The sequence below is a fragment of the Momordica charantia genome (genome assembly GCF_013281855.1).
Source record: "Momordica charantia cultivar OHB3-1 chromosome 2 unlocalized genomic scaffold, Mcharantia_2.0 BLBB01000002.1, whole genome shotgun sequence".
In the NCBI taxonomy this organism is placed as follows: Eukaryota; Viridiplantae; Streptophyta; class Magnoliopsida; order Cucurbitales; family Cucurbitaceae; genus Momordica; species Momordica charantia.
This window is the reverse complement of record NW_028275160.1, coordinates 9043087-9053149: the sequence shown is the minus strand read 5'-3', so window position 1 is coordinate 9053149 and position 10063 is coordinate 9043087. Positions and strand designations below refer to the sequence as shown.

The 10063-nt window shown below is 41.0% G+C and overlaps 1 protein-coding gene across 1 annotated transcript; it reads right to left on the bottom strand.

Moving 5' to 3' along the window:
* Positions 1 to 7375: 7375 nt before the first annotated feature.
* On the bottom strand, positions 7376 to 9404 carry LOC111017884 (cytochrome P450 81Q32). The gene is made up of 2 exons (XM_022293768.2): positions 8241 to 9404; positions 7376 to 8148 (listed from the first exon to the last, which is right to left on the bottom strand). Exons 1-2 carry the CDS (start codon positions 9360 to 9362, stop codon positions 7510 to 7512), a joined length of 1761 nt encoding a protein of 586 aa, XP_022149460.1. The 5' UTR covers positions 9363 to 9404; the 3' UTR covers positions 7376 to 7509.
* Positions 9405 to 10063: the final 659 nt, after the last annotated feature.

Sequence of the window (10063 nt, the reverse complement as noted above, 5' to 3'; positions counted from 1 at the left end):
TTCGTTAGCCGTTTCACTGACAAGTGCCTACCATTCTTCAAAATCTTAAGGAAGAAAGGACAATTTGAATGGACGGAAGAATGCGAGGCTGCCTTTAAGGAGCTGAAACAGTACCTAGGGGCAGCTTCACTCCTCGCAAAGCCGATCGTGGGTGATGAGTTCTACTTATACTTAGCTGTATCCAGCACTGCGGTGAGTTCCGCGTTAATAAAGGAAGAAGATGGACGACAATCCCCAATTTACTACACAAGCAAAGCAATGGTAGATGCAGAACTTAGATACCCACCAATGGAGAAGCTGGCATTGGCACTGGTCACTTCAGCTCGGAGACTACGCCCGTATTTCCAAGCTCACAAAATAATGGTCCTCACCAACTTTCCCTTACGACAGATCTTACAAAAGCCAGACACTTCTGGACGACTGGTAAAGTGGGCTGTAGAGCTCAGCGAGTACGACATTCACTATAAGCCAAGAACTGCCATGAAAGGGCAGGTTGTGGCAGACTTCATAGCGGAATTAACACCAACAGAGCCTCAAGTATATAGTATCGACCCACAAGTGGTTGAGGAAGAACAACTCTGGACACTCTACGTAGATGGGTCCTCAAATTTTCGGGGATGCGGGGCAGGACTCCTACTAATCTCTCCAGATAAAGAAAGATTCGAATATGCGCTGCGATTCAACTTTCATGCATCCAACAACGAAGCCGAGTACGAAGCTCTACTAGCAGGACTAAAAGTGGCCAGGTACGTTTGGGGTCAGGAACATACTAATACTTAGTGATTCACAGCTGATTGTGGGTCAGGTGAAAGAGGAGTTCCAGGCTAGAGAGCCGCGAATGGCGAAATATCTTTCACAGGTAAGAAACCAGCTCGACCAGTTCTCAAAATATGAGATTCGACAAATTCCACGTGCTCAAAACGTCAACGCCGATGCGTTAGCTCGACTAGCTGCGACTTATGAAACCGACTTAGGCAGAACTGTACCGGTCGAGATTCTACCCGAGCCAAGCATAGAAGCTCAGAAAGCCATGGATATCGACAATCAAGGGCAACAAGAAGAAAACTGGAAGAGCCCTTTGATCAAATATTTGAAAGATGGGATCCTGCCTACTGAAAAGATAGAGGCCCAGCAGCTACAACGACGAGCGGCCAGATATGTGCTTAAAGACGACAATCTGTACAAAAGAGGCTACTCGTTGCCGCTTTTAAAATGTCTAATGCCCGATGAAGCCGACTACGTCATGAGAGAGATACATGAGGGTGTTTGTGGGAGCCATTCTGGAGCACGATCCCTAAGTCACAAAATAATTCGACAAGGGTACTACTGGCCGACCATGCTGAATGACACGAAGCAATTCACCAAAAAATGCGACAAATGCCAACGGTTTGCAACCGTACCTAGACAACCGCCAGAGCCTCTGACAAGCATAATGAGTCCTTGGCCCTTTGCTCAGTGGGGAATAGACCTTATAGGGCCTCTCCCACTAGGAAAGGGCCAGACCAAATTTGCAGTAGTGGCAGTCGACTATTTTACTAAGTGGGCCGAAGCCAAAGCCCTAGCGACAATTACAGAGAAAAAGGTCACCGACTTCATCTGGAAGAACATAATTTGCCGCTTCGGAATACCCTACGCCATTATCAGTGATAATGGGAAGCAGTTCGACAATGCTGCCTTTCGAGAATTTTGCAGGGAGTTGGGCATTAAGCACATCTGTTCCTCGCCAGCACATCCGCAGGCTAATGGGCAGGTTGAAACAGTCAACAAAATTATCAAAAGAACTCTGAAGACCAGATTAGAAAAGCTCAAAGGGTTGTGGGTAGAGGAACTTCCCAACGTATTATGGGCATACAGAACGACACCTTGTACTTCGACAGGAGAAACGCCATTTTCATTATCATTTGGCTCTGAGGCGGTAGTGCCAGTCGAGATCGGACTCCCCTCCCCAAGGGTAGAGCAGTTCACTCTACTTGACAACAACGAATCCGTAAAGCTCAACCTCGACCTATTAGAAGAACATCGAGAAACAGCACGACTACGAACGGCTGAATACAAAAATCGAATAGCTCGATACTACAACTCGAAGGTCAAGCAACGTGACTATAGAGAAGGTGATCTGGTGTTAAGAAAGGTTATGCCCAATACAAAAGATTCAACTAGCGGTGCGCTCGGGCCAACATGGGAGGGCCCATACAAAGTCACTAAAGTGGTACGAATAGGCACTTATGCTTTAGAAGACCAGCGGGGGAAGGCCTTACTACACCCGTGGCACGCCCAACACCTCAAAAGATACTACCACTAGTTCGACATATTTCTGGACATTTTTATGTTTCTCCATTATTTGGACCAACTAAGCTTATTGTAACCAAATCTTCGACAGGACGATTTTCCTACTAATAAAGTATTCGACGTTCGACGTGATACTTGAGTTCTTATGTTCATTCTGAAATAAATTTCTCAAGCAGGGGGCATCATATAAATATCTACATATCTACGACCTGAACATCTACATATCTACGACCAATCAAGGAACTCAAAATTGGGACGGACCTAGAAGCAGGCCGATAAGCTGAAAGCCAATCAGTGAAACCAGGGAAAAGAATCCCGAGGTGCTGAGAAAGGCATGCGTACGGGCCCAACAAGGTTAAAACAGAAAACAGGCAAGCCTAACCGATCAACGAAACCCACGGGTAGAAAATCATATGGCAAAAGCCAAAATAGGTTAAAAACCCGAGGGTGTTGATTTAACTGGGGGTAAAAAACCGGCAGAAGCCAAATATGTTAAAAACCTAAGGGTACCGACTAAACTCAGGGTATAAAGGCCATTGGCAAAAGCCAAGTGGGTTAGAAACCCGAGAGTAAACCCTGAGGTATAAAACATGGGCAAAAGCCAAATAGGTTAGAAACCCAAAGGTATCGACATTAGTTCTGTTAAAGTTAGATCCCAAGGCCAAAATGGTTTAAACTCAGATGAGAATAAAACCAGGCTCAAGAGACTTGATTATGGTCAACGAAAATTGGAAAAACTTCCAATTCATGAATAGTATCGACAAGTTCAAGGTACAAAACCAGTGGCAGGAACCAAGCACTAAGATCCAAAATTGGATCAAAAGCTTTTGGTAGATGCCCTGTGCGTTAGCAACCTTCCCATTTTTAGCCACTGATATACAATGATCTCGTGGTAACGACAAAGCGACAAGTACTCTCAAAACAAAGATCATTACAGAATTATTCGTCTTCTGTTTTGAGAGTGGGGGCCATTGTTATGGAGAACGAAAATGACCCGAAACGAGACAAGGAGTTGAAGTCTGATTGGGGAAGACCGGCCCGGGACATAACGGGCCGGCCAAAAGAGTGACCTAACGTCGGGGCAGAGAACGAGGAAAGCGACCAGAGGGAAGCCCACTGAGCCACGAAGGGCTCGGCCCCGACCCGGGGCTCGGTCCCGAGCCGTGCTCGGCCCACGGCCCAGCCAGTGATCCCCCGTCTTCGATCGACGATGTCGCCCAGGCCCTACAACGGTGAATTAGGGTTAGCTACGGAAGATTCTGGAACAACTTCATGCTATAAGTATTGATCCAGCCTTAGAGGTATAGGGGAAGAGAGTTGACTACATTTACGTTATTCTCTTGCTAACTTAAGCATCGGAGCCCGTGTGACTAGAGTCACACCGGTTTAGCTCGATTTGATTTTGCAGGTACTAGTCCCGGATCAACAAGTTTGGTGGATGCGAGGTAGTGAACCGGAGGACCGAAATCCACGCATCAACAATACTGTTCCTTCCAATTTTTCAGCTCTCTGTCCAAGTTTCATTATCCTTTTCTTGAAACCAAGAAACCGATAATTTTAGATAATTTAATATGCCTATTAAATAACTTTAATATAGTTGCTTAGTTTTTGTTCTTTTAAGAATTCAAATATATAATACTTTAATATAGTATTTATTTTTTAAATTGTTACTGGCGAATGAATTATGTGTCATATCCCACTTCAATAATCTTTGTCCTTTTGCAAGTTTGAAAATTTTCTCATCTGTTTGATCTTGAAAATGACTAACTTCACCAAGCTCGAACTTAGGTGACTGACGTACGAAGGGAACCGACATAGAGAAAGTAAAAAGTTCCAACGCTCAAGTCGGTCTCGAACCAATCTATTGCTCTAGAGAGAATAGTTTTGCATACCTGAAAAGTGAGGCGGGCGGATCTATTTATAGGTGTTAAGCTTTCAATAGCGAATGAGAACCGGTTAAAACTATCCCGTAAATCACGACCTGTTGTTGAAAAGAAGATTGGGTCGTTTTGTAATATAGCTCGCTCATCTTTGTTGGCCGAGCTATGAATCAATGACGAGCAATATCTGTGGCTGAGCTATGAAGCAAGAAAGTTCTCCATGGCTGAGGTGAGCTTTATGATCGAGCTAGCTCTTATAGTTGAGGTGAACTTTATGGCCAAGCTAACTCTTATTAGTCCACGTACCATGTCATTTTTATCACCTAACATTGGCCCTACTTTCGAGCTAAGCTTGGATATGGTCAACTCAAAAGTTCGGAGGTGATGACCTTCCTTCATGATAGCTCATCCTTTAGGCTTACGCGAGCTCTCTCATGGGAGCTTGCGTTTAGGTTGAGGTGAGCTTCATCAAGATAGCTCATCCTTTTGGCTTACGCGAGCTCTCTCACAGGGCTTCATTTAGGTCAAGGTGAGCTTTGTCATGATACCTTATACTTTAGGGTTACACTAACTCTCTCATGGGAGCTACATTTACGCCAAGGTGAGTTTCGTCTAGATAGCTCATCCTTTAGGCTTATGCGAGCTCTCTCATGGGGCTTGCATTTAGGTCGAGGCGAGCTTTATTGTGATACCTCATCCTTTAGGCTTATGCTAGCTCTCTCATGGGAGCTTGCGGTTAGGTCGAGGTGAGCTTTGTCAACATAGTTCATTCTTTAGGTTTACATAAGCTCTCTCGTGGAGCTTGTGTTTATGCTGAGTTGAGCTTTGTCGTGATACCTCATCCTTTACGCTAGTTCTCTCATGGTAGCTTATGGTTAGGTCGAGGTGAGCTTCGTTGTGAGCTAATTCTTTAGTCTTGACTCTAGGTGGCCCCGATCTTCAAAGTCGATGTAATCTTGGTTAGTCACTCCTAAGATTTCAATAACTCTCGCCTTAAATTTCTTCTTTTGGCTTGCATGATTACCTCGTAGAGACTCATCATTTAAGTTGGATGAGATATCGAATGGCGGTTCATCATTTTAGCTTAGGTGAGCTGTCTGATGAAAACTCATCCTTCATGTCGAGATGAGCTATCTAATGGAAGCTCATCATTTTGGTTGAGATGCACTGTCTAATAACTCATCCTTGAGGCTAAGGTGAGTAATCTGGTGGGAGCTCATCCATTGGCCCTCGTGATGAGCTATTTGACAGGGAGGTCATTATTGAGGTCGAGGTGAGCTACCTGATAGCTATCAAGTGGGAGCTCATCCTTGATGTTCAAGATGAGCTATTATGATGGGAGCTCATCATTGAGATCGAGATGAGCTATCTGATAGCTCATCGTTGAGGTTGAGGTGACTATCGAATAGCTCATCCTTGAAATTAAGGTAAGCTATCTGGTGGAAGCTCATCCTTGATGTCCGAGATAGAGCTATTTTGATGGGAGCTCAAGATTGAGCTCTGAGTGAGCTACCTGATAGCTCATTGTTGAGGTTGGGACGAGCTATTTGGTGGGAGCTCATTCTTAATGCGGAGATGAGATATTCCAACAGGATCTCATCATTGAGGTCAAGGTAAGCTACCTAGCTCATCGTTATGGTTGAGATGAGCAATCTGGTGGGAGCTCATCCTTGATGTCCGAGATGAGCTACTCTTATGGGAGCTCATCATTGAGGTCAAGATGAGCTATTTGATGAAATCTCATCCTAAGCATGGTAAACTATCTTGTGAGGTTCATTTTGGTCAAGATGAGCTATCTGATAGCTCATTCTTAAGGTTGAGGTGAGCTATTAATGGAAGCTCATCCTTTTGACCGATGCGAGCTCTTTCTTCATGAGCTTTCACTAAGGGAGGATTATGGGATTTGACCATTATCTAGCTGAGTCGCGCTATATGAGTTTGGACTATGAATCCCCACAGACGACACCAACTGTTTGATCCTGAAAATGACCAACTTCACAAAGCTCAAACTTAGGTGGCTAACGTATGAAGGGGCCTGCATAAAGAAAGTAAAAACTTAGGGATTTGGGTGCAGCCAATTTTGATTTGATTTGATTAATTTAATCTTGTTTGCAGATTGAGAAAAAGAATCCCAATACACATTTTTGACTAATCATAAATTTATACAATATTTGGTTGGTGAAAGCATCCATAAACCATAATATATAATTTTGATTGGGAGACAAGTTATATTAGCTTGGCAGAAAAAAAGGTAGATGATGAATTAACTAGTTATTTTTTAATGATACTTCTTAGACAACAAAAAGTAATTAAAATATTTAAAATATGTTTGAGTCTTTTTTTTTTTCATGACTAAAAATACTTTTATCATACCCCATAGTACTTCTCTCCCTCAAAATTATCATGTTTGATGGTAAAACAAAAGTACATTTGAATAGAACCAAAAAGGATTTAATGTATGTTACCTGAGAGAACACTGATTGAGTGCTTCTAATCAAAGTGCTTGCTCAACACAGGTAAAAGTAATTTTCATTAACTAAACTTAAAATAAAAATAAAAGTAAAATAAACCAACTTGAGAGAATGTTGGATTCAACTCATAAGGAGTGGCAAATACTGGTCTCCAAGCCCTGGGTTTTCTAAGATGACTATGGTTGATTAGTGTTGGAGAATTGTGAAAATATTTGAATTAGTTGTATCATTCAAAGATGAAATCTATACCAAACTGAAGAAAAAAATAAAAAACAAACAAATTATTACTCTTTAATTTTAGGTTTAAATACACGTCCCCGTACTTTTGGCTTTGACTCACATTTTAGTTTCTATACTTTCGAAATTTTCATTTTGGTCTTTGTATTTTCAACTTTCGTTTTTTTAATCTCTATACTTTTAAAATATCCATTTTGGTTTTTGTATTTTAATTAAAAAGTGATCAATTTGATTCCTATTTGAAAAATTTTAGAACAAATTTTATACGCAATAATAGAAACTCTTTAATGCAAATTTATGGTTACATTTAAATAAATTTAGTGAGTTGAAGTGTCATGCTAAAATACCATGATCGAAAGAACGAATAAAAACTAAAATAAAGCGACGAAAATAACCATTTTTTATAAGTACATGAATCAAAATGAACATCTCAAGAGGACAATTAAGATGAACAAAAGTTGAAAGTAAAAAACGAAAATAGACATTTTGAAATTAAGATGAAGATAAACCAAAATCGAAATTATATGAATCAAAATAGTATTTAAACCTTAACTTTATTACAACCAAGTTTTTCTATTTTACATATATAGCAAGGTTTCGCTGACTTGAATCCTAAATTTCAAAGTTTGTTTTCAAATATTATGAATTGTGCCACCAACACCAAGAATAGCTTTCAAGATTGGACGTGGTTTACACTTGGCTACTAATGGTTGAGCTTTGGGCATAGTGAGCCCTTCACCTTCAGTCATGTCAACCAATGAACTGTTCACTCTTTCCCATTCAAAACATTGAATCAATGATGCCAAAGTCAAGCCAACCACACGCTGTGCCATTCCCATTCCTGGGCAGGCTCTCCTCCCCAGCCCAAATGGTAACAATTTGTATGAATCAACTCCTCCCATAGTGTTTGCATGTCTTTCAGGCTTGAAACTAGTGGCATCTTCCCATATATTCGAGTCTCTATGAATAGCCCAAGCATTGATCAATATAATAGTATCACGCGGTATATCATAGCCTTCTATTTTGCAGTCTTCAGAGGCGCAGTGTGGCACGAGCAAAGGAGCTGCTGGGTTCAATCGCAGGGTCTCAGTGATTACCCCTTGCAAGTAACTCAAACTCGACAAATCACCTTCGCTAACCAGACGATCTTCGCCAATAAAATGATCTATCTCAGCTCTTGCTTTCTTCAACACCTCAGGATTGTTGAGTAGTTGAGATAGGGCCCATTCTAACGTTATAGCTGCCGTGTCGATTCCCGCTAATAATAGAATCTGCGAGATCAAATTGATAATTTTTTAGAACAAAAATATGATAGAGATATTGATAAAGACGATATTCTCCCTAACTAGAGAGAGAAACATACTTGTGCAAGACCTTTGATAATTTGGTCACTAAAATATTCAGGTTGGGTGTTTTGCAAGCTAAGCAAATGGTCAATCATGGTGTTTCCTCCATCCTTTTGATTCCTAATCTCATCAACCAATTCTTGAAGGAGTTCATCAGATCTCTCTCCAATCTTCATTATCCTCTTCTCATATCCAGTTGGATCAATCCAATTCCATAAGGGTACAAAGTCTCCCAAATTTGCTGTCCCACCATTTGCAAGAATTTCTTTCACCATCTCCCTAAATTTCTTCGATTGCCCCTCATCCCTCAAGTCCTCTCCATAATACTTCTTTCCCGCAATCATTCTCACAACAATGTTGAACGTATGATCTAACAACATCGAGTCCAGCTCGACCGCTCTAAATTCTTGCAGCGAGTCACCGCGCAATTTACGCAACAAGTTTTTGACTTCGTCCTCTCGAATTCCCAAGAAGAGATTAAGGCGACTCGTCGAGAAAATCTCGAGAGTGCTGATTCGACGAAGGTTACGCCAATGTTCGCCGTAAGGGGAGACCGCCAAGGTGGTGTGGTTGTATGCTAGAAACTTGCCGCTCTTCAACAACGGCCGATTAGCGAGAACGATATCGTTCTTCGTAAAGCATTCTTGCACAGCAGAAGGAGATGACACAACTACGACAAGGCGTGAGCCGTATCGGAGAGAGAAGACATGGCCATAGTTGTGCGAGAGCTTGTGAAGCGTTCGATGGACAGGATGTTTGACGAGATGGAGATGGCCGATTAGGGGAAGGCGAAAGAATGGGCTCGGTGGGAGGTTTCGACGATAGGGTCGCAGCAGAAAGTGGAAGAAGATGAAGAGAGAGAAGAGAGAGAGAGAAATGGAAAGCAAAAGAATGTCCATTCTCCTTTTGGTGTTGCTGATCAGAGAAGTTGAATTTGATGCATGTGTAAATATGGGTTCTGCCAAGGGGAAAGAATGGGAGAGGAAATTTTGGGTGCAGCCAAGTTTGAATGGAAAGCTGGGAAAAGGACTCCCATCTGAGCTATGTTCACAGCTCAAAAGTTGACTAATCATTAAAAAATATAATGTTGGATATTTTTTTAAAAATAATTTACATGTTTTTCCACTAGGTGCATCCATTTGTCACACACTATTTATATTTTATACAATAATTATTTGTCGTCGGTAAAGGCATGTATAATAAAGAAGTTTGATTGGGAGACTAATTATCTTAGTTCGTAAGGAAAATAAATTAAACAAAATTGTTACGACTTAAAAAGAAAATACAAAATTCTTACGTAAAAGACAAGGGATGTAATTAATTTTTGTTATGTTTGCATTTACCCTTTAATGGTAAGTAACCGTGTATGTTAATCCCAAATTTGTTGTACTAAAAAAACACATGTATATGCTTTGATGTCAATTAGAAGTTCCAGATGACTAATAATGGAAACGAAGTAGACTAATGAAAATTTTTGCTTTGTCTTTTTTCTTTTATTTTCTCCGTGGAGCGACGCATTTTCTTAAAGAGGAATAGGGTCTACTTCTCACGCCTTTAATTATATATCGTCTTAATTAATGTACTCCCTCATAAACTTTCCATGTTCGACAATATGGATATATGAGAAGATGCAATTCTTGATGGGCGCGGCTCATGGAACCATACAACTTAGAAAATTGTGGTTTTAGTTCATCATTATGATAATGGTAAGGGTATCGTTGTTGGCAACATTTAGGTTGAAGTGAAAGTGTTGATGGGAAATGAAAAACATATATCTCAAATTGTTATATGAAATGAGTGAAAATGAGTCGTTTTAGAGTTGCAGGGAAGGGAAGAATTG